At 41.5% G+C, this 25,042-nt stretch overlaps 1 protein-coding gene across 1 annotated transcript in view; it reads left to right on the top strand.

Moving 5' to 3' along the window:
- The first annotated feature begins 1,159 nt into the window (after nucleotides 1-1,159).
- Nucleotides 1,160-25,042, top strand: part of LOC124865747 (exostosin-1a-like) — a 54,893-nt gene continuing 31,010 nt past the window's right edge. The window contains exon 1 of the mRNA XM_047361118.1: nucleotides 1,160-3,066. Within this exon, the coding sequence (XP_047217074.1) occupies nucleotides 2,114-3,066 (953 nt within the window). The 5' untranslated portion in view covers nucleotides 1,160-2,113. The remainder of the gene's footprint in view (nucleotides 3,067-25,042) is intronic.

Below are 25,042 nucleotides of genomic sequence, written 5' to 3'. Positions count from 1 at the left end.
AGCAGGAGTCCAAGCTGAACGTTAATGTAACGCATAGAGTTCAGGTTACAAGTGTCCTGTCAGCAAAAAAAGGGGGGTGGGGGGGTGTGGGGGAAAGGGAGAGTGTCAGGGTGGTTTCCGGGCTTTGTTAACAAGGCTGATGGCAGATGGGAAAAAACTGTTCTTGTGGCGTGAGGTTTTGGTCCGGATGGACCGCAACCTCCTGCCAGAGGGGAGAGTCTCAAAGAGTCTGTGACCGGGGTGGGAGGGATCAGCCAGAATCTTCCCTGCCCGCTTCAGGGTCCTGGAGGTGTACAGTTCCTGGAGCGACAGTAGACTGCAGCCAATCACCTTCTCAGCAGACCGAATGACACGCTGCAGCCTGCCCTTATCCTTGGCTGTAGCAGCGGCGTACCAGATGGTGATGGAGGAAGTGAGGATGGACTCAATGATGGCTGTGTAGAAGTGCACCATCATAGTCTTTGGCAGGTTGAATTTCTTCAGCTGCCGCAGGAAGAACATCCTCTGCTGGGCTTTCTTGATGAGGGAGCTGATGTTTGGCTCCCACTTGAGATCCTGGGAGATGATGGTTCCCATGAAGCGGAAAGATTCCAGTGTCAATTGTGGAGTCACAGAGGTTGATGGGGGCAGATGGGGCTGGGTTCTGCCTGAAGTCCACAACCATCTCCACTGTCTTTAGAGTGTTGAGCTCAAGGTTGTTCTGGCTGCACCAGTCCAACAGATGGTCCACCTCCCATCTGTACGCGGACTTGTCACCATCAGAGATGAGTCCGATCACCTGCAGGTGGAGTCGGGCACACTCAGCTGGGAGAGCTTCTCCTGGAGCAGAGCTGGGACGATGGTGTTGAAATCAGAAATCTTGATTATGTAGGCCATAAGATGGCCATAACATAACTTTTGTTTATTAAACCTCTTTATAAGTTGCATCAAATAGAAAACATTTAAAATATATTTTTTGTGCATAGTTAACCTATATGTTATATTACTTTGATTTTTGAACTGAATCACTGAAACAAATAACTTTTTGATGATATTCTTTTTTCTGGAGCTGTATCTGTGAGTGTTTGGAAGTGAAGGAGCGTGGCGGAAGCCCCGCCCACCTCGGATGTGACGGCACCCAATCGTGAGGCTCCGTGCGCCAAGCTCATGGCGCTGCTGGTCATAGTGGTGGGACGGCCCAGCCGGGTGAGCTGTTTGGCTCATCTCCTTCGCCGCACTCCTATTTGTGAGTGTAAAAGCCACCACTTGGACACTTTACATGACTGGAAAAACAAGGTAGATTTTAGTTCGCCGCTTTCGAGGCAAAATGTACGTTTTCGCTAACGTAAAGACGTATTTTGAGGAAGGAGACAGAGTTGTTTTGCTGCCTTTTCTTACAGCCAGCGTATGAGATATTTAATGCGAGCGCTTAGCTAACAGGCTAACTGGAACTGTTTTCAGACACAAGCTAGTTATGTAGCTTGCTAACAAGCTAGCGAACGTGGGTAGAAAGGTATTGTGTCGGTTTACCTGTTAAAATGATGTAACCGGCTTTAGCGGCAGTACATGACCAAACTGGCGTAGACTCATGTGGCATTATTGAATGTTTCAGAGCTCCTCTACCAGCTTGCTTTATAATCTCTGGCGAACCCATAAGACTGTGGGAGAGACAATAGTTAACTGTCTAGGCAACAGGTCTAGCTCACTCTGCTGCTTTAACACAGGTATGTCCTTCATATTGTTAGTTAATGTCCGGATTAGAGAGACACTGTAGTTTGTGGCAAAACAACCCTTTTGGCTCAGTAAAGGTGGCGTTACACAAAGAAAACTATAGTGGGACTGATGATACCCAGATCTGAGTCCATCCGGTTGTCCGGTAGTTTAGGAAAAGCTATTGTCAGTTAATCAGCATCATCACAACTGACGAGGAGAGGAGGTTGATGGACATTAAAAATCGCCCACATGCGTTGGATCAGCTCCCGGACTTGTGAAAGGCATCTGAAGCAGAAGGAGGGAGACGAAAGCTTGCAGCCCGGGGGAAGATGGCGGAGCGCTCCCACAGGAGGTGGTGAGACCGAAACTTCGGAACTTCTTGGATTTATAGACTCACACCTTATTTCAGATCGTTGGACACATGCAGGCCAAAAAACGATACTTAATTCTGTTCTCCGCCGGGGCCTGTCTCATTCTGCTGTTTTGTTTCGGGGGTATACAAGTTCCGCTGTCCAGGCGGGGTCCCAGCCGGCGTGATGACGGCGGCCTCTCCGGTTATCACCCCGGGGTGCGGTGGCGTCGCTTTCAGGGATACCTGCAATCTTTCAGCACCTTGGAAAAGGATCGGAGCGATGATCTCAATGAACACATATCTCCTAGGCAAAAGCGGGACACCAACTCATTCCTATACACTGGAAAGCGCTGCAGGATGGAGTCCTGTTTTGACTTTTCCCTGTGTGAGAGAAATGGATTTACGGTTTATGTGTATCCGCAGCAGAAAGGAGAAAAGATATCAGAGAGCTATCAGAAAATTTTGACCTCTATCGAAGGCTCCAGATTTTACACACCAGACCCAGGTCAAGCCTGCCTGTTTGTCCTGAGTTTGGACACTCTGGATCGGGACCAGCTTTCACCTCAATATGTGCACAACCTGAAGGCAAAAATCCAAAGCCTTCCTCTTTGGAATGAAGGCAAAAACCACATAATCTTCAATTTATATTCCGGCACATGGCCAGATTACACAGAAGACCTCGGCTTTGACATTGGCTTTGCCATGTTGGCGAAGGCCAGCATAAGTACGGAAAACTTCAGGCCTAAATTTGATGTTTCTATTCCTCTTTTTTCAAAAGACCACCCCAGGACAGGTGGGGAAAGGGGCTATTTGAGGCATAATACAATCCCCCCTTACAGGAAGTACATGCTTGTTTTTAAGGGGAAGAGATACCTGACTGGAATAGGGTCAGACACAAGGAATGCTTTATACCATGTACATAACTCACAGGATGTGGTCCTCCTCACCACCTGTAAGCATGGGAAGGACTGGCAGAAGCACAAGGATGCGCGCTGTGATCGGGATAATGCAGAATATGACAAGTGAGTACCTCATTTTTTTCTCTTTCATTAAGTTTTCAGCTCATTTTTATTTTCCTCTTACAGTCTTACACTGACTTTGAGGGTTTGACTTTAGTCAGTCAGTCATTTTCTACCGCTTATTCCATAGTGGGTCGCGGGGGAGCTGGTGCCCATCTCCAGCAGTCCATTGGCGAGAGGCGGGGTACACCCCGGACAGGGTGACAAATATGAATAAATTAAATTCCTAAAAAGATTCAAATTAAAAATGGTATTTATAATCTAAACTATTTGGTTAATTTAGTAGTTCGCCCATAGTTATTTTTCAATTGCTTAATACTGTTTTTGTAAGATTTTTCTTTTTATAAAGGAAAAACAGACTGACCTGGAATGGCATAAGGGTGTGTTAATATTCTGTTCCCCAATGTTTGCTCATCTGTTTTACTCAACCATGGACCTTTAGTGGAGGCTTGTGAGGCACAGATGAGAAAATACTTTAATGTCAGCCACAAGAACCACAATATTAAAGTCATTCAGTCAATATGTTGATCTTTTGACCCCGCTATGGATAAGTCTGCTTCTTTGTTCCCTTTGTCCTGACATCCCCATTATTCTTAGCATTCCCTGTGCAAATACTTTATAAACAAATAAAATGCAGTAAGCAAGTAGAATGTTTCTGTTACCAGTCTCTCATGAACGCATTACTCCACACCACCAAGCACCGAAAAGGCTGCGATGCCATCATTTCCCAGTCTTAGCCAGTCCAGGTTCTGTGCTCACATCTGATAAACAAACTGGCCTCGGTGATCCAGCTTTGGACAATGGGATTCATTTTGTGTCCCCCAGGGCTCTGCTGTGTTTTTACTGGTGGCTCTGTGGTGCCGGGTGTTTGATTTTGGGATTTTTGGACTGGATTACTACTGAAAAAGCACTGGCGCCAGTAAGGGGAACCCATTCAGGGTCCTGTTTGCCTAATCATTTCCCACACAAACCCAGTCGCATTAGCCAGGAACGCACTGGCCCCGACCAATGCCCTGTGTGACCCCAATATGTCAGGATAGACCCTGACAGGGCCCAAAAGAGAATGACTTATCTGCTCTTTTGACTTTATGCTGGTTCTAATATTGTTTCATTTCATCATAACTTTAATGTTGAATTTAAAGCTGGCTGGTTGTACGAACACTTGGCATGTGTTATATTATTATTGAATATCATTAATATATTAATGGGGATTATCTAAACATTTTCCTGATCACAATGTCCCCACCCATGGTTCCTGCGCAGTCTTAAAAAGTATGAAAAAGTCTAGAGTTTGATTAAATAATTTTCCAAGTCTGGACAACTATGGGAAAATGAAAAATTAGTATGAAAAGTTTGAATTTGGAGGAATTCTGTTATTTCTTAATCTAAAAGATAAAAACCTGAATTTGTGGAAATCATTAGTTACTTACAATGATTTTTATTTAGATGACCATCTTTAGTTTCGGTTTACCACATCACAACTTGATTTCTTTCCTACCTTATTAATCATTTCAGATTTTCAGTCACTAGTAAATAAAACACACTCGCTATAAATGAAATGGGCATTTCACAGTTTTTGGCCTTTTGGAACACTTAATTTCTTAAAGAATTGTTTTGGCACTAGTGGCCTTCATTGACAGTCACCAGACAGGAAAAGGGCAGAGAGAGAAGTGGGGAAGACAATTAGCAAAGGTCCCAAGGTCAGGAATCGAATCCAGGATGCTGTGCCAAGGACCACAGCATTTTTATATGGGGCGTCTGCTCTACCACTATACCACTCAACACCCTAGCCTTTTAATTCTGTGTTTAAAATCAGATCCAATGGTATAGATTTGGTTTAGAATCCATACATCATTTAAAATTTTATTTGTTGTGAAATTAAGGATCTTTATTTAGGATAATTCAGGTTGAGAAGTATTTTGTTTTTTGGTGTCCGAGTTACCGCACCCTGTTAGCGGTCAGACTTCTCGGAGCTCCTCCGGTCCTTGGTCCCTAGAAGCAATCACACACTTTATCGAACACTGACTCTTAAATGAACGAATCTCAAACAGTTTCTAACTTTTAGCTCTTTTAATCTAAATTAAAACATACACAGCAGATGCTTGAATTGGATACCAGACAGTGTAATATCTGCTGACATTGGCAGACAGGGCATGCATTCAGTTTTATTCCACGAAGAGCCCCCCCTTGTGAGAAGCCTTTGCTCGCCTGAAAGAGATCAATGAGGGAGAACAGCAGTGGGACCGGACTATAAATTGAACAGCCTTTAATCACCTAACACATTTCACAGAAGTGTGAAAGTTCTAGCCATCGGTTTAATTACAGCTCAAGCTAAATAGAGTCAACTTGGTGCAAATAAATAGCACACGGTGCCACAGCATATCTTTTTGGTGTCTGCATATCCATCTTGTTGCTCACACACACATTCAGTGTTGTCCGTGCATTAACGCAGCTAGACCACTTTCTGATTCTAGAATTGCACTGCTCAAGGTGGCAGCAGGTTGGAGTAGCTCTGTTACTTTTGATTCTGATTTATTCTTTTTTGGGAACTATTCCTCTTGTGGTGGATACAGTTGATTGTTTTTGGATGACTGTCCACTTCAGTGTCGGATGCTGTGCAGCTTGGAGGATTTTTCTTAAGACTTCCTATTTTTGGACATTTGTTATGATGCATTGCCATGGCAACGGGGTTGTTTCTTACAACCGGGAGCAGCTGATTAATATCTCAAAAGCTCAAATAATACTTCAGCTACAACCCCTAATACCTGATGAGTTGAAAAGGAGATGCCGTGGATGCAGAGCAGGAGTTAAGAGGAGAGACAGAAGGGAAAAGTTCAAACCATCTCTTCCGTCGATTATGATGGGCAATGTGAGAAACAAGTTGGATGAACTCCAAGCCCTACAAATGACCCAGCCAGAGTACTGGGCATGCAGTATCATGTGTTTTACTGAGACATGGCTGCAGGATCATATCCCCGACTCCAGTGTCTCTCTACCGGGCTTTTTAACCATACGAGCAGACAGAGATTTAAAGAGGAGCGGCAAATGTAAAGGAGCTGGACTGGCAATACTTGTGAACAACAGATGGTGTAATCCAGGACATGTAACTGTGAAGTGTCATCTCTGCAGTCCAGATATTGAACTGTTGGCAGTAAGTTTTCGTCCATATTATTTACCCAGAGAGTTCACCAGTGTTATTTTGGCAACAGTTTACGTTCCACCTTCCGCTGTTGCCGACACTGCATGTGATGCCATCAGCTCAGTTGTTGCTCAGCTACAGACACAAAACCCCAATGCTTTTGTGGCAATTTCTGGTGATTTTAACCATGCTTCACTCTGCTACACTTCCAACGTTTCAACAGTTTGTCAGCTGCTCTACCAGAGAAAACAAAACATTGGATTTGTTTTATGCAAATGTCAAGGACTCATATCTCTACAGCAAGACCTCCTCTAGGCAAATCAGATCACAATCTTGTTCTTCTCTGCTCGAAATATAAGCCCCTTGTTCAGAGGCAACCTATAATAAAAAGGACTGTGAGAAAATGGTCACAGGAAGCTGAAGAAGCTCTGCAAGGTTGCTTTGAGGCTACAGACTGGGACGCACTGTGCCAGCCACATGGAGAGGACATCAATGCCGTGACTGAGTGTGTAACCGACTATATAAACGTCTGTGTGGTTAACATCATCCCCACCAGAACCGTGAGATGCTTCCCCAATAACAAACCTTGGATCACCAGTGACCCGAAGGACCTGCTTAACAAGAAAAAAAGAGCCTTCAGAGAAGGAGACAGAGAATTATTGAGGAGTTTACAGAAGCAACTTAAAGTCAAGATAAGAGACAGCAAGGAGTTGTACAAGAGGAAGCTGGAGAACAAGCTCCAGCAAAACAATATCAGAGATGTGTGGACAGGGATGAAGAAGATCACAGCCTTCAAGCAGAATAATGATCAGACCGATGGAGGTCTGGACAGAGCCACTGAACTGAACACATTCTTCAATAGGTTCAGTTCAGAAACAAGCTCCGCATCCTCCTCTCCTGCTCACAGCCAAACAGACATTCCACCTTCCTTTGACCCACAAGACCCACAGCTGTCCAGTAACACCTCACATTTTTTATCTTCCACCTCAGCCCTAGACCCTTCTGCTTCTACATGTTTGCCTTCAACCATATCAGAAGATGCTGATACTTCCTTTGCTTCCCCCTTCCACCTGTGTCTCAAGAAGTCAGGTGAAGAGACAACTGGAGAGACTGAATCGGAATAAGGCTGCAGGTCCAGATCATATCAGCCCTAGAGTCCTGAAGGCCTGTGCACAGCAGCTCTGTGGGATTCTGCAGCACCTCTTCAACCTTAGCCTGGCCCAGAAGAAGGTTCCGGTGTTGTGGAAGACCTCCTGTCTTGTTCCGGTACCAAATAAAACTCACCCATCAGTCCTCAATGACTATAGACCTGTTGCCCTGACATCCCACATCATGAAGGTCCTAGAGAAACTCTTGTTGGCCCACCTGAGTAAGCAAACAGTAAACCATCAGGACCCCCTTCAGTTTGCTTATCGCTGTGGAGTTGGAGTTGAAGATGCCATCATACACCTGCTTCAACAAACCCACTGTCATCTGGACAAAGCCAGTAGCACTGTGAGGATCATGTTCTTTGATTTCTCCAGTGCATTTAATACAATCAAACCTGATCTGCTTTGTCAGAAACTCCAGAAGACTCAGGTGGAGGCCTCAACAGTCTCCTGGATCAAAGACTACCTGACAAACAGACCACAGTTTGTGAGACTGAAGGGTTGTGAGTCTAACCAGGTAGTCAGCAGCACAGGAGCACCACAGGGGACTGTACTCTCACCATTCCTTTTCACTCTGTACACCTCAGACTTCCAGTACAAGACAGACTCCTGTCATCTGCAGAAAAACTTGGATGATTCTGCAGTCGTGGGGTGGATCAGAGATGGACAAGAAGCTGAGTACAGGACGGTGGTGGACCGCTTTGTGGCATGGTGTGGAAACAATCATCTCATTTTGAACGTGACCAAAACAAAGGAGATGATTTTAAGAGAAACAGGAATAAGTCAAAAACAATTTCCATCATGGGAGAGGTGGTGGAGGAGTATAAATACCTCGGTGTTCACCTGGACAATAGACTAGAGTGGAGATGCAACTGTGAAGCCATCTACAAGAAGGGACAGAGCAGACTGTACTTCTTGAGGAAGCGTAGGTCCTTTGGTGTTTGCAGCAAGATGCTGCATATCTTCTATACGTCTATAAGAGTGTGATCTCTTCTGCCATCATCTGCTGGGGAAGCAGCACCAGAGCCAGGGACTTAAAAAAGCTCAACAAGCTGATAAAGAAGGCTGGCTCTGTTCTGGGGACTCCTCTGGAACCTCTGGAGATCATTGTGGAAAGACGGATTCTTCATAAAATGAAGAACATTATGGAGAACCCTGAGCATCCTCTTCATGAGACTGTCTTACAACAACAGAGTGTCTTCAGTCAGAGGCTTCTTCAGATCTACTGTAAGTCGGAGCGCTACAGGAGATCCTTCCTGCCCACAGCCATCAGCATCTACAACGGCTCTTGGAAGAAACCTTCATAATATGAGCTATAACAACATTTAATTTCCCTTTGGGATTAATAAAGTATTTTTGAATTGAATTGAATTGTATCCATATGCACATAGGATTATAATATTATCGACCAATGGCTGCTGAACACAGTTAATGACATTGGATTTTTAAATTTGAGTCACTGGTGTCCGAGCTACCGCACCCTGCTTGCGGTCAGACGCCTCGGAGCTCCTCCGGTACTTGTGTGATCAAATTCAATTCAAAGATACTTTATTGATCCCCGAGGGGAAATTAGAATTCCAGTACAACCCATCCAGACATACATCATGACACAAGACAAGGGGGGGACGGGTCACTGAGGCTTTGCTGTCCACTCACAGGCGCTGCCCTTGTTAGATGAGAAAAGAGGCCACATTAGGTAAGTAGAGAGAAAAAATCATATTTCACACTTCATCCTTAGCAAGATACAGTTTGAGATTGCAAAAAACCTCAGCACAAAGAAGCAACAAGTTGACAAAACATCATCATGCCGGGAACGGTGAAGGTGGTGTGAGGGGTGCATATGTTTATCTTGAGCATGTGTGTGTGTGTGCAAGTGAATGTGTGCAAGTAAGTCCATGAAGCACTGTCACAGAGGCCATTGTCCTTGACGGTACATTGGAATGTTCATCAACCGGCCACAAAGTTCTGAGCAGGTCCACAGATGTCCTCAGGGAAGGGAGGGGGCAGAGGGAGCTGAGCGTCATGTTTACATAACTTCCAGGAGAAGTTGAAGATAGCCAGCCATCAAGGCCATGCAGGGGAGCCAGATTCAGGCGTTGAGAGACCAGCTGACCAAATCCATAACTACGAATTTGGAAGATATGCAAGAAGAGGCTCCAAAAAGAAGACAAGACACAGCTGAAGCAGGGCAGATATGGGAGCGGTGCGGGAGACAAAGAAATTACTCCACTTCATGGGGACCACTCTATCTAAAGACTCTTAGGGGAACAACTTCAACCAGTTTCTAACTTTTAGCTCTTTTTAATCTAAGTTAAGGCAGAGGAATGATTACAGAGATCAGCGCTGAGGCTCCCGTCTCGGACCGTCGCCATCTGTTAGAGGATGACGAAGAGCCCCGATAGAAAGTCACATACAGTTTTTATATCTGGCACTTCACTGCAATGGATGTGCCCTCCCTCAGTGATTATCAGTAGACTATGTATCACCATTGTGGTGTCTATCTGGTAGATTGTGTAGTAGCAGGTGTCCATCCTTAATCTAAGTGTGCTGTAGCTTTCTAATTAAACCAGTTATACCGGCTGCTTCCCTATCAAACCCAGTGCCCCAGCCTCAGGTCATTTATGACAAACCTTGGGCCATTTATCCTTGCCCTGTATGTTTATGAGCTTTCTTATCCTATTTCAACAAAAGGGAAACATTAGAACTTATACCTTATATTACCATGGTATAAATGGGAAAAACAGCCATGAGTCATATTAATAAAGGTTATTCCTAACATTGGCCAGAAGCAAAAAAAAAAAAAAGTGAAAAGCGCTTTACCACACTGGTCAATCTGAAGCTAGCTTCAGCACTGCGTTATTTAATAATTAATGTGAAAAAGATGATAAACTTGCAATGGACTGGCGACCTGTCCAGGATGTACACCGCCTCTCGCCCATAGACTGCTGGAGATAATTAACCCATATGTCCATAATGTCAGAATAAAGGGAAATCTGTGAATTGTGGTCCAGTTCAACTGAAGTTTTTAGCATTCCCTGTTTAATGTCGGATGTTATGAAAATATTATGGTCTTCATTTGCTAGCTTGGCAAATAACATTCTCCATATCACTAAAACATGAAATATCTGTCCTGCCTGCTACTGTTTGAGGACTAATTGCTTCGTGCCAAGTCTGACCAGAGAGGGATTTTATGTAGAAAGATTAGTATCTATAATTCAAATGACAAATCATCTTATCTTCATTAAGAAGCAATGGGGAACAATTAAGCTTTGAGTTTCTAATGTTTGACAATTGAGCTTAATTACATTGATAAACTGGCGTGAGGGCTTCTTACCCAGTGTGCCTATTTTAAACCCCACTATGGTCAGTCAGCAGGTTTTACTTTGATGCCTATTTCGATGTTAGATTTTTGAAATGTATCAAATCATTTACATATTTTAGTGTCATACCCTTTTCTGCTTGAAGGACAGGTTGGCAGATGAGGTTAGACAGGGATCTGCATGAACTATAATGTTTGCAGATGACATTGTGATTAGTGGTGAGAGCAGAGAATAGGTGGAGGAAAATCTAGAGAGATGAAGGTTAGCCTTGGATGTCATATGAAGTTCATCCTGAGGTTAGACTGTGAACTTTTTTGCATGGTTGCAAAAACCTAAAAGCTGCTTCTCAGACTCTACAGGCCACAATAAGAATGTACATGGTTAGTTTATTACAGCATAACTAAAAGAACAAGTTTGTTTAGAAGAGCTGCCACAACAGAAATTTCCTTTTGTTACCAAGTACCATAAGTGATACTGTGTTGTGTTTTTGTAAGTGTGTTCATATCAGTGTTTATTTTAACAGCTTGTCTTAGGTTTTTAAAGTTTATTCTAAACAGGCCGATGGTATCTTACCGTCATTGATTTGATCGTGAGTTCCTCTATATATTGAACTATTCCAGTTTCATATGAGATACCATCTGACAGCCAGGGCTCAAATTAGGTTATGTAAGACATTATTAATCCAAAGCACGGCAACAGACTAGCTGCAGAGGAAAAGAGCAAGAGGTTTGTACTAACAAAGTAGAAGTCAAGACTTCACAATTGAAATCATGTAGCGCGAACGTGAGGGAGATTTGGAGTCATTACATGGAAAAATCAATTACCTGAGCCAGTTTTATATAACAAAAGATTGGCAATATGCAGGGGGGAAAAAGCAGTTAACTAGTTCAACTATTTTTAAAAAGGGATTTGTTTCGATCAGAAATCGCAACTTTTAGCTAATTATATAGCTACATTCAGATACAATTACATACAATCCATTTTAATTCTATTGAACATTCAGTATATAAAAAGTGTATACATGCAATCTGTTCAAATACCCTCCTCTTTATGCATGTAGTGATGTTATTTATATAAAGCTTCTCCAAAATATTTTCCACATTTGGTCAGTTCCATAAAATGTGGTGCCATCAACATAATATACTCATGCCAACTGATGACTACCAGGCTTGGGGAAAAGAATAATCCACTACACTTTGTTGCCAAACTGAGACTGATTACAAAAGCATGTCCCCCTCATACCCTTCATACATTTCCAAAGAAAGATTGGATAGACAAGTTTCAGTGGCACAAAGAAGGGACTTAGTCATTCTGACCAGTTTCTCTCTTGATCAAGGCTGTACAGGGCTTTACTTGTTTTAGAGTATAATCAAACATTCAAATTTGCATACCTAAGGTATGTAATCTGATTTCCTGAGAGGCTAGTGGAATAATTCCAGTCCAATTGAGATTATTGTCCTTAGAGTCCCATTTACATTTTTGGCTTTCCACTTCTGCACAGATTCTTACAGATGGAAACAGTAAATGTGAAACCCTGGCCTCCATTATGTCTATCTTAAAAACAGTTTAGATTTCAAAGACCCTGCATTCTTCACATTCATGTTAAGAATAAAATGTAGATCATCGAAATCTGCATTTAGTGTTACATGAAATGGCAGATGCAAAAATATGGATGTAGGATTCAGGTTGAGGAAGTCTTTTGCCAAACAGGCAGTTTGCTAGAGCTGCAGCTGTTGGCTGTTTAATTAATAGAGTACTCTATTGAATAATTACTTGATTAATCCAGTTACCTAATAGGTATACATGTGCTAAGCTAGGCTAGCACATGTTAGTTTAGTAAACTAACTACGGTTAGTTTAGTAAATTATTATTTATATATCGTAAATTTTTCCAGGAAGTGTTCTTTTGAATAAAAAGCTAAACAGTATCCTTGGTTTTGAAATACTTTTGTCTAGAGGTGCGCTGTCTGGATGTTGGCAGCACCAAGTAAAAGACTTTTGTTCATTTGTTTGAGGTGCTGAGGTTTGAACAAGTAGGCAGAGAAAGAATAATGTAAAAGTCAGCATTTGTTGTGCCTGAGTGAAACTATGTGTTTGTTCATACTTCGTCATATTAATGCTCTTTATGAAGTATTTCTTTTCCACCAAATCAATTGAAAGCCAAGCACCACATACTGGTCCTTCTCAAAATATTAGCATATTGTGATAAAGTTAATTATTTTCCATAATGTCATGATGAAAATTTAACATTCATATATTTTAGATTCATTGCACACTAACTGAAATATTTCAGGTCTTTTATTGTCTTAATACGGATGATTTTGGCATACAGCTCATGAAAACCCAAAATTCCTATCTCACAAAATTAGCATATCATTAAAAGGGTCTCTAAACGAGCTATGAACCTAATCATCTGAATCAACGAGTTAACTCTAAACACCTGCAAAAGATTCCTGAGGCCTTTAAAACTCCCAGCCTGGTTCATCACTCAAAACCCCAATCATGGGTAAGACTGCTGACCTGACTGCTGTCCAGAAGGCCACTATTGACACCCTCAAGCAAGAGGGTAAGACACAGAAAGAAATTTCTGAACGAATAGGCTGTTCCCAGAGTGCTGTATCAAGGCACCTCAGTGGGAAGTCTGTGGGAAGGAAAAAGTGTGGCAGAAAACGCTGCACAACGAGAAGAGGTGACCGGACCCCGAGGAAGATTGTGGAGAAGGGCCGATTCCAGACCTTGGGGGACCTGCGGAAGCAGTGGACTGAGTCTGGAGTAGAAACAATCAGAGCCACCGTGCACAGGCGTGTGCAGGAAATGGGCTACAGGTGCCGCATTCCCCAGACCTGGGCTACAGAGAAGCAGCACTGGACTGTTGCTCAGTGGTCCAAAGTACTTTTTTCGGATGAAAGCAAATTCTGCATGTCATTCGGAAATCAAGGTGCCAGAGTCTGGAGGAAGACTGGGGAGAAGGAAATGCCAAAATGCCAGAAGTCCAGTGTCAAGTACCCACAGTCAGTGATGGTCTGGGGTGCCGTGTCAGCTGCTGGTGTTGGTCCACTGTGTTTTATCAAGGGCAGGGTCAATGCAGCTAGCTATCAAGAGATTTTGGAGCACTTCATGCTTCCATCTGCTGAAAAGCTTTATGGAGATGAAGATTTCATTTTTCAGCACGACCTGGCACCTGCTCACAGTGCCAAAACCACTGGTAAATGGTTTACTGACCATGGTATCACTGTGCTCAATTGGCCTGCCAACTCTTCTGACCTGAACCCCATAGAGAATCTGTGGGATATTGTGAAGAGAACGTTGAGAGACTCAAGACCCAACACTCTGGATGAGCTAAAGGCCGCAGTCATTTCTGCAAAAGGATTCCCAACCAAGTATTGAGTGCATAACTGTACATGATTATTTAAAGGTTGACGTTTTTTGTATTAAAAACACTTTTCTTTTATTGGTCGTATGAAATATGTTAATTTTGTGAGATAGGAATTTTGGGTTTTCATGAGCTGTATGCCAAAATCATCCGTATTAAGACAATAAAAGACCTGAAATATTTCAGTTAGTGTGCAATGAATCTAAAATATATGAATGTTAAATTTTCATCATTACATTATGGAAAATAATGAACTTTATCACAATATGCTAATATTTTGAGAAGGACCTGTAGATATTCTGAGTTGGAAATGTAAAAGCCCACCGTCTTATGGTTCCTTTATATGAACATGTCAGCATTGTTGAAATGGATCTTGATCTCCCCTCATTTGGAAACAATCTGTGCTGAAAGTAGCTCAGAGCGACTGGGCTGTTCCATCTGAGGGGATCATTTTTACACATCCTCATTTAACATAGTTATAATTGCTATTCCATTGTTATGCTAAGAGTTTACACTAGATATATATTATATATATTGCTATATATAATATATATATATATATATATATATATATATATATATATTGCTTTCGCCTAGAGTCATTCAATGCATCATTTCAGCCCTACAAGTTTCTATTTCTTATTGCGTAATAAACATGACATGGCTAAGTGTAACCTTACATTTTAGCAGATTTCGATGTTCTGAGTTTGTGTTTACTTGATGTGTACTAGTTTTACTTTATTAAGGATGACCAAATGTAGAACGGCCTGAGGTTTTAACCTTATTTCATTACCGCTATGTTTTGCAGTGGCGTGTTATAGAGCCCTCTGGGCCCAGCAGTGCAGTCTGGCGTCTAACTGGGTGGAAGTTTATTGTTTCTGTGCCTGGCTGTGGTCTTTTGTGCAACAAATCCCTCTTATCCTATCACACTGAAAACAAGGAAGCTATGACAGTCAGTATAACCCCTCACAATAATTATTATGTTAAATTCATGTCAGGTTTGAATTGGGACATGATGCACCATCAATAGACATAAAGATATCCAATAGTACCTAATGCTGACTTAAATTATTGGGAATTACTTTTTCTTTGCTGTTGATTAAATGTTTTGGCAATTATGGCATGCAAATTATCAGCTGTTGAAATACTACATTAAGTCTCCTCAATATATTTGTGTAAATTTGATAAGACCCTGATTTGCTTGTTTAGATCTCTGCCTGCATCGCTTGCTTGCACCGAATGGTTAGTAAACCCGTAGTCATTTATATATTTGTACTCAGCCTCTGTGTACAAGCCTGTAATACTGCTAAAAGAGAGAAGGAGAGATCCAGCAGGAGGCAGATCAGATGCAATTTTAACCCCGAACTGAAAGCCCTCTCACAGCTTGTGTATAATTAGGAGGCGCTACCAAGTGCAAGAGTATGAATGGAATAAATTGAAAGATTTGGGGGTTTCTGTGGAGGTGTTGGTGGTTGACTGTCAGAAGACTGGGAAACAAACTCGAGTGGAAGTTGCTGGGGTAAAATGGAAACACTAAGAGAGCAAACACTCTTAGAAGTGACAAGATGAACACATTGAAAATGAAAGGCAGAGAAGAGAAAAACACATGCCATCTATCCAGCTGTAAGAGGTGAGTGCAATAGCTGGCTGGCTGCTGACGTTAGTCTGCTATGTGTATTTATAGCCTTGGGAGGATTTTAATCCTCAGTATTGGCCAAAGCCCCTGGCAGAGGGCTGCCAGCCAACCTGATTTGGGCTTTACAAGCTTGGGGAAAATGATAATCCTTGGGGGAGGATAGTTGATATAAGTTCCTGCACATGAACTATATATGCCTTTTTCCCCCTTAATCTTATCTATACTTCCAACACATTGGACCAGCCTTTTTTATTCATTTTTAAATGGGATCTCAGTGTACTTTATGTAGAATAACTTATATTGTCGTTATTTTTTTAAGCGGCTTTCGTACCTAAAGATCTATGTAGCTGTGAAAAGTCAGAAAGTGTGATTCTTTAAATAAATGTGACCCATTCAATAATTTGTTCCAGTCTGTCTTTAGCAAGAAGGATCATTTTCTAAATGTACGTTTTGCCAGTGTTTCCTACGCAGTCTCTTGACTGTTTTAGCTGTAAAATTACCACTTTAGTCAACTGTCATTAACTATATGACTTCAGTTCGGCCCTTCTAGCTACTTTCTTATACAGCTTTGCTATGCTTGCAATAAACATAAAAGCAGCCCCTTCTATGCAGAGCTAAATTATACAGCATGCAGAAAACAAGTTGGGTAAACCACAAAACCACTCTACACAGGCCAGGAGTTTGGTTTTAATTAACACAGAATGATGCCTTGCCAGACTCTGGAAGGATCAGTACTTCAGATACTTGTTTTTATGTATCATCTTTTATTGAGGATGCACTTTTCCAGTGTCCCTCTTGGGATATCTCTATTAAATACATATATGATATACCAGTTATACACATTGGTGTTGGGTTAGTAATTTTCGAGACAATAATCTAATGGGCAGCTGAAGTACGGCCCGGTACTAGCTTTTTTTTTTTTGATACCTGGTCGGAAGCAGGTCCTATTGGGGCTGAAATGTGATGTGAACAGACTGCTTACTGATTGGCTATTTGCGTGGTCAGCCGTATGACTCTTACTGCAATATTCAGTGGCAGCTCGAATGGGCGAGGAGAAATGAGAAGGTGTTCGCCAAGGTAGTGGAGAGAATGGCAAGCCACAAAATATTACCGCACATAGTGGCAGTGCTGGAAAATGCTCAAGAAACGCCAGAGCGACCACAAAATATTAATATATTAATTGACCATAATGGCCAAGGCTGGTCCCCATTTGATGTTTTTCTAATATTTAACAGTAGCTGTAGATCGTTTTCATTGCATAAAATGTAGAATACTGCACATCTTTGACTTTGGTTTAGTGAAATTGGAAAGTTGTTGGGATTTTTATTTAAGGTGAGGAGCTCGGCCAACTGGGAGGAGCTCGGAGTAGAGACGCTGCTCCTCCATATCGAGAGGGGTCAGTTGAGGTGGCTTGGGCATCTGTATCGGAGGCCTCCTGGACGCCTACCTCGGGAGGTGTTCCAGGCACACCCCAAAGGGATGAGGCCCAGGGGACGGCCCAGGACACAACGGAAGGAACTATTGCCCCAAGTCCACTGGCTCAATTTGGCCCTACTCGACTCCACTCAGCTCGCTTTGCGAGCGTTTCCATTACAGTTTTTTCCGTACCGGTACCGACTTTTTTGGTCCCTGCTCCTGAGCAGGTACGACCGGGGCTGAGTAGGGACTACATGTGAGATGACCAGACTGATTGGCCGTGGGAGGAGGAGAAATGAGAAGGTTTTCGTTGAGACGGTGCAGGTAAAAGTTAATAAAACTCAAGAGCAACTGGTCATACATGTAATTCATCATTTACGGGTCATAAACCATGCCTGAGGGCTGTCAGAAAAGAAAAAGGACAAATCACCTTTCTGAATTACATGCAGCCAGAGCACTGTATGTAATGACATCTTAAACCAGCTGATCACACATAAAACCATCATGAAACATATTTGGTTCGGACATTTAGTGAACCAGCGTCTGCAGGAGGAGGGAGCAGGCAGAGAGCAGCTGCCCGTAATCAGACTGCTTGCATCGGACCAAACAGGAGGACGGGCCCGCTGAATCTGCGGAGCACGAATATGCAATAGCCAACCAAAAACTTACTTCAAAGGTCAAAAGTTCGTGGTTTTGCGCTTTTAAGTCCTTGTCCTCGTTATTGCCATTGCTGAGACAAAAACATTTTCATAAAACCCAAAATTGTAACTTCTTCAGGCAAACCTTGGACCTTCACCATCCAGACAGCAGCGTCTCTCCTCTCTGCTCCTCCTGCCACAGCCCCTAACATCAGAACCCCTGAGCCTTATTTTATAAGTTCTGGCTAGGTTGTGGTCCTGATAATTATGCCAGTGGATCATTTTAGACATAAAAACATAAATAAGACATTCTTGCGAATTAATTTTTAAGACAATTGTTTTTAGTATGTAGTTTATTTGTTTTTGTTTTTTATTTATTTTATCATTTCACGCAGATTAATGAGACAATGTAACACAGTAACGTTAATAACAGCACAGCGTTCTACACTTATGGCTGGAGGCGGGGCTTCAGTCGCCATAGCTTCAGCTGTTGTGGGGTCAGTGGCATATATCTCTTGGCTTGCCTGGGAACGCCTTGGGCTCCCCATAGAGGAGGTGTCTGGGGAGATGGAAGTCTGGGCATCTCTACTAAGTCTACTGAACCCTCGACACCTTTCCGGATAAAAGGGGAGACGACGAAGGTTTTTTGTTCGGCCATCAAAATGACTGAGACAGATGGAGCGGGAGTTTAAACCGGCAACCCACCAGTTACAGGATGAACTCCTACCACCTGAGCCAACATCGCCCTTAATGACGTTACACAAAAACCGATTAGTGCTAACAGCTCCACTGCAGTAACTGCAGCTTGTAGGTGGACTTTTTTTGTATGTTTTCTACACATTTGTTTTTGAAAACTGATAATATTGATAACCTTGATAGTACACAGTCATGACAAAAAAATATATTGTTACATCCCTATAAGAAAGTATTTTCACTGTCAGTTCATGATATAAGGATCACAGCTGCAGTAGCTTAGAAACAACGTCAGTAATATGCCTCCATAGGCAGTCATGTGTAGTATTAAGCGCTGCATCCTGGGTGGATTTAAAACAGCATTTTGGGAATTACATTGTCCTAATTTAGTCAGTCAGTCGTTTTCTACTGCTTCTTCCATAGTGGGTCGCGGGGAAGCCAGTGCCTATCTCCAGTAGTCTATGGGCGGGAGGCGGGGTCCTGACTTATCCTTGCCCAAATATAAAACTTGCTTCAATCCAATACAGAATATTCGAACTGGGTCTGCCTGAAGACAAATATAACAGACCCTGTGGCATAGTGTGACCCTCCTGGGTTGGGTGTTTGTTTTATTCAATTTTTGCATACCTGGGTAATTTGGGGTGAGTTTAAGCTAAGCTCTTTATTTGAAGTTTTTTTTTTTTAGTTTGTTTCACATTTTCTAACTAAATAGAGCTATCTGCCTCCCTTCTAAATCTTTTCAAATTGATTCCATTTAACATTTTTTGTAATACACTACTGTAAGTTTGATTAGTGCTTTTTAATTTTGTTTTGGTCACGTGTCAAAATCCCTTCAAAACCTCATGTTTCATTGCTTTACACTTGGTTAGAATATTTTTCATGTACTGCATAGCTACCAATTTAAATGTATGCAATGGAAAATAATAGCAAAATGTTAACTACTTTGCACAAAAGTGTGAGAATACATATATGCAATTTCTGATACTCCAAGAGTGTGATAATGCTCCCCATAAAACAATTTCAATATGAGATGAGAAAAAACATTTTTTTTTCTTAAAGAGACATTTATCACAAAAACTGGTATTTAGGGGTTGAAAATTCAGAAAATCCATGAATATTAGTTCAGTATGCTGAGGACTGAAGTTAACAATAAAAAACAACTTCCACAAAAAAAATGTCAAACATTACATTTCTATGGCCAACTTTAAGTATCCAAGGGGCGTCTGAGGTTTAAGAGTTGCATTCAAAAACTTCTTTGTGTTCAGTTAATTCTTTCTAGAATAGTTTAACTCTCTGTTGAGACTAGTGCAATGTGTCTGCCTTGCTTCAAATATATCTCTGTACATTTGATGACAAGAAGGTAAAAGACTAGTGTCTGCCAGCCATGTGCAGCCGCTGCTTTCCTCCTGAAATCCAGGGAGAAAAGCAACGGGGTGTACATGCCAGATACAGAGGGGGATCTGTTGAGACAACAGTCGGGTTTAAATTAGGTGAAGGCAGGTTTTTAAAACTGCATACTGCCTCTTATATGATAGTACTCAGCTTTATGATGACTTGGCAGATGTGTCTGGAAAAACTAATTGGACAACATCCAAAAGGAGACCTTTAGTAGCATTGAGGAAGAGCTCAAAATGATAATAGATTTATTAAGATTTTATAGGTTTCTCCACCTTCATCATCTGAAGTGCTGCAAGTGGCGCCTTTAAGGTCAAAGATGTAGTTTAATGGCACTGACTCATCAGTGAATCATTAAAGTTGGGCTTAGCTGGCCATGTACAGTTGTGAGTGCTGCATGCAGAATCGAGGACAGTTCTAAACCTTAATGTCAAACTTTGTTGGATTATAGTCCTTCAGTTGCCATGGAGAGGGGTGTGAAGTGTCTTCAAGTCCAGATTTGTTGCTGGTAAAGTCAATATTTTACTCCTTAGAATTTGTAGTCACTAACTTTGTTGATTTTTAAAATTACTTTGAAAACAGATCATTATTACTTTGTTACACTGTGTGATGCCTTTTAAACTATATTAAGCAGTCAGGAAAATAAGCAGCCACTATGTTATTTCTCTCGGCTAAGCAGTGGTTTTAAATCATCAAAGAAAACAAGCCATCAAACATTCACACAGAGATTTGATATATTTTGCTGTCCTCCTTCTGCACCACTTTGACAGATAAGGGCTTTGGCCAGCACTGTGAGGAAGGTGATCTCTAGCACAAATGACAATAACCCTGAAGATATCATGGTCTGACGGCTTTATTTGTTTTTTACATGCCATTGTCATTTGAACTTGCTATTATGTTTGACTCTGTCAGAAGGAAAAAAAAGCACACTATCTGAACTGTGATAATGCATGTTACTGAGAGCTGAAGTTGGTTGTAGTCTCAGAAGATACTTCATGGAGTTGGTGGCTATGATTCAAACATAAACACATTGGTTGTGATTCCAGGCTGCTGCATGAACAGCGGTGGTGTCTATATTCATTTTTAATTGATCAAATCTGGTTCCAGGTCAGTGTGTCTGAGAGAATATAAAGGTATTCAAGGAGTACTGCTGTGCTGTGTACTATATTTGAACCTTGTGCTTACCTGGTACAGTGAGAGTTTGTGTTGGCCCAGCTATGTACAACATAATTTGTGTTTCTCAAATAGAGAATTGGATGAGATAAAGAAACCTAAATTATATTGGAAAGTGGAGATTGTGTTCAGTAGATCTCTAGATACCTTTAAAATCTTTGATTATTTTCATGACCCTCTCTGTAGAAATGTAAGGATGTAGAGCTCCATGTCTGCCCTTTTTAATGTCATGCTCTTTTGAGGAAACTTTTGGTATCAAACTACATTATTTAGTATGTCTTTTGGCACAATAAACAGCCCCACAGCAAGTTAGCAACCAGGTAGATTTCACCAACCATTTAATTATCTAACATCCATACATATACGTTGAACGTGAGGAAAAAAGGTGCGAGTTGACACTCACAGGGTTAAAATTCAGTCAGATATTCCTTGCACTTGTGACAATGATTTACAAATCGTTTTCTTTCAGCTAAAGATATTTTGAGAAAAACGAGGATTAAATTTTACTGTAATAGTGTGTTCAGACTGAGGGTTCTTGCCAGCGCATTTTGTAGTGTAGCATTTTCAGCAGCTCGCTATGCTGAAAATTGTCATAGGCCTTTGACTGACATCTGGCCTCCCTCTCTGTGTGATTTTTATGTCGGCTGTAGCGCATGAGTCCAGTCTGCTTCCGCTTCCTTTCACCCTATGCGATTGCTGACGGTAAAGCTTTCTAAAATCCTGTCCGCTTCGAAGGGCGTCATATTATGATGGACCTGCAGAAGAAAATCTCAGCCCCCAGACCCCCGCTGAAAAGCAACCGTCATCCAGACGCTGCTCCTGGAGTAGGTGGTGGTACTCTCCAAACTGGTTCCGTCTCTGTCAACGAAGGCGTTGTTGTTCGGCTTTCCATGAATAAAGCATCATGACTCGCTCCATAAAATCTAGGGCCGCCATGTTGAGTTGAAACCGGCGAGCAGCAGATGGAAGCTCCTCCTATTTGATGACACGGTGAAGGGAGTGGAGCGTTGTTGGCTGTTGGCCACACAAATTGCTGGCGAAATGTTGGGTGAGTGACAGCACACAAATATGGCGAAAAATTCGCTGAAATCGTGGTCGGTCTGAACCGACCATAAGACCTTAGCAAAATATGGAATAAACACACACGTTTTCAATAAAAACACTTAATTTCTTTATTGCTTATTACTCCTCCTTTTTCTCATTCAACTCTTTATAAGGTAAAAGTTAAAAGTCTAATTCATTAGCTAGCTACCCAGGCCGACTGGCTGTTGGCCTGGGTAGCCAGCCTGCAGTTGAGCTTGCCAACGATACTTTCAAAAGTATTTCCTTAATTTGAAGAACAGGTGAGGATCCTTAAGTCTCCAAACAGACAACCTTTCTCTTGACTTGCAAAGATCCAAAGTTTTTGGTACAACTTTGCCGACTCCCAGGATGAGTGAAGAGGGACAAAGATCTGGTGAGGCGAGGACTCCAGCAACACTTGAAATACCAGAAAACAACTCTTGCGTTTTGGCCAGCGGCCTTCATCAGGGTCATTGAGTGGCAGGTCATGGTGACTCTACTCCATATGGCCAAAGAAAACTCAGGTCACTGCCAATTTCTTCAGGATTTCCTCACAGCACCATAGAAACAGTGATGGAAAATGTAAACAAACCTAAATAAACAATACCTGTATCAATATATTAGCAATAAAACCAGTGATACTCATCCTGACATATATTCCCTGTATTAAAAAAGACTTTGCTTTTATGCAGTTATTTCTTCAGCCTTTTGATTAATAAATAGTTTAAGTTTCTGATGCTGCTAGACAGTGCAGAACTATAAAAGATGTTGAGCTGTGCCAAAAAGTTTTTATATTTTTTAAAGAGATTTTGTAACTTGGCAGAACACACCCAACACATATCTTTCACTCCCTCTTTATCTGCTATTTTGAAGAGCGTTGCCAACATATTATCTAAGTGCCACTGATTCCTGCTAGTTCCTGCAATCTGTGCTTATTGTATGGGAAAAGTGCAGCGTTTTCCACTTTATCTGTCATTTTCTGTGCAGCTTTCACCCTGTAATCTGTTTCTGCCACTGAAGCAGTTGGGCTTTCCTATCCTCTGCGGTCTCGTAACTGCGCAGTAATAATCTTTTCCATTTTGAGAGTTACAAGACTGTGTTTACACTTCATTTCTGGCAACTAGACTTGGCAAGACACTAATTTACACTTTCTGCAGCAAAATGAAGCTCCTCTTCTGATTACGTTTGCTGGCTTGCAGGAACATTTGAAGCATCATAGTCTTAGTCATCAGCAAGACAGGACAACGTTGAATGTTAAGATTTATTCCAAATCTTCATAAAATGTTTTAAATGTGAGCTTTCAGTCAACGCCTTTTAAATGGTTAGTAAAAAAAACTTTTGCTCTTCTATCTCTGTCAATAATAAGTTCTAGACAGAGACTAACAATGCTTTTGGCTTAAGATACTTGAAAAGACAACAGTTCCAAACAGGGCTGAAACAATTAATCGGATTAATCGTGATCAATTGATTATTGAAATAATCGTCACTGGAGTATATACAACATATACAACCTAAAACATGCCATTTGCCGAAAGAACAAACTACTCAGAATAATATTCTGGAAAGTAGTCTACCAAGACAAAACATTAGTGATTTTATTTTTTTAAATATATATATATATATATATATATATATATATACTCAACCCCTCAGCTACAGTAATACCAGTCCACACACAATATTTTTTCTCATGCATAAAATGATGAAATCGTGGACATTTCCGGAGACAGCTTAGCCCGAGGACAGCTAGTCTAAAACTAAAATCGGACGTTAAGGACATTTGTTCACCATAGTTCAAACAGAAGAAACCTATAATTAAATTCAAAAATACTTTATTAATCCCAAAGGAAAATTAAATTAAACAAAATAACACGAGGCCTAACGGACTGTCACATAATTTGAAGTGTTTTAAAACGTACCCTTCCTGCATTGTGTGATATGTGCGGCCAATTGTCTGGATTTGTGCTAAACAAACCAACAGGTAGTACATATGGATCCCCCTTGTTGATGGCCGCAATTTTCTTGAGGTACATGGTCTTGTCAGAAGGCTGTAACGACTCTTGATACTTATCCATGGGTGAAAAACTATACAGTGTTGCAATGTTTTGAAGAGCTGTGAATCGACACGGAGCCACCCAAGATGGTGGACTGGAAATGAGGCGGGGACTCCAGTGACGTCAATGAAAAGGGTCCACTGGAGAAAATAGTCGCCAAATTAATCAATTAGCAAAATAATCATTAATTGCAGCCCTATTTCCAAACCTTCAGTGTCCAGCAGGGCCGTACAATATATCCCAAATTTATTGTTCAGGCAATATCATTATGCAGCACACACATCACGAAGTAACTGCCTGGACTGCAGTAAGTAAGGAGGTCATGTAATGAAGCAACTACAGCTGAGGTGATTCAATGCCAAAGCAGCAGATCCTGTCCAGAAGTAAGTTATTCAGTTAAATCTCGTCATTGATAATTATAAATGTAGTTTTTCTTCCAGTAGCCAGATGACCACCTAATTTTCTGGGGTCTGTTTGCTGTGAACCCAAACTAAAAAGACATCAACACCTATTTAAAATTCAGTTGTAACAAGTTATATCGCCATCGCAACATTAACAAGTATTATCCTATATTGCATGTTTTCATATTATTGTGAAGCCCTAAGCCGGGGCTTGTCATGGTCTGTAAATATTGGCCCGAATGTGCATACAAACCCAAGTAGACAATCCTGTATACTCCCCCTCTTCTTCTTCTACCTATTTTGTTTTTTTTTATTAGACTCGTTGGTGCAGGAAAATTAACAGTTAAAAAACATGAACATGTGACAGGAAAAATGAAAGGCTTCTGGTCCCAAGTGGAACATTTCCATTTAATTTCAACAGCACCTGAAATCTACACTTCCACACATTTGTAATCGTGAACAAATCACCTCGTATTTATGCTGATGCACTCTGTCACATACCAGTGTTACAAAGAAAACTTTAGTCCAGACA

Source organism: Girardinichthys multiradiatus, chromosome 3, assembly GCF_021462225.1.
Source record: "Girardinichthys multiradiatus isolate DD_20200921_A chromosome 3, DD_fGirMul_XY1, whole genome shotgun sequence".
In the NCBI taxonomy this organism is placed as follows: domain Eukaryota; kingdom Metazoa; phylum Chordata; class Actinopteri; order Cyprinodontiformes; family Goodeidae; genus Girardinichthys; species Girardinichthys multiradiatus.
Note: the sequence above shows the minus strand (reverse complement) of the source record. Positions and strands in the feature narration are given on the sequence as shown.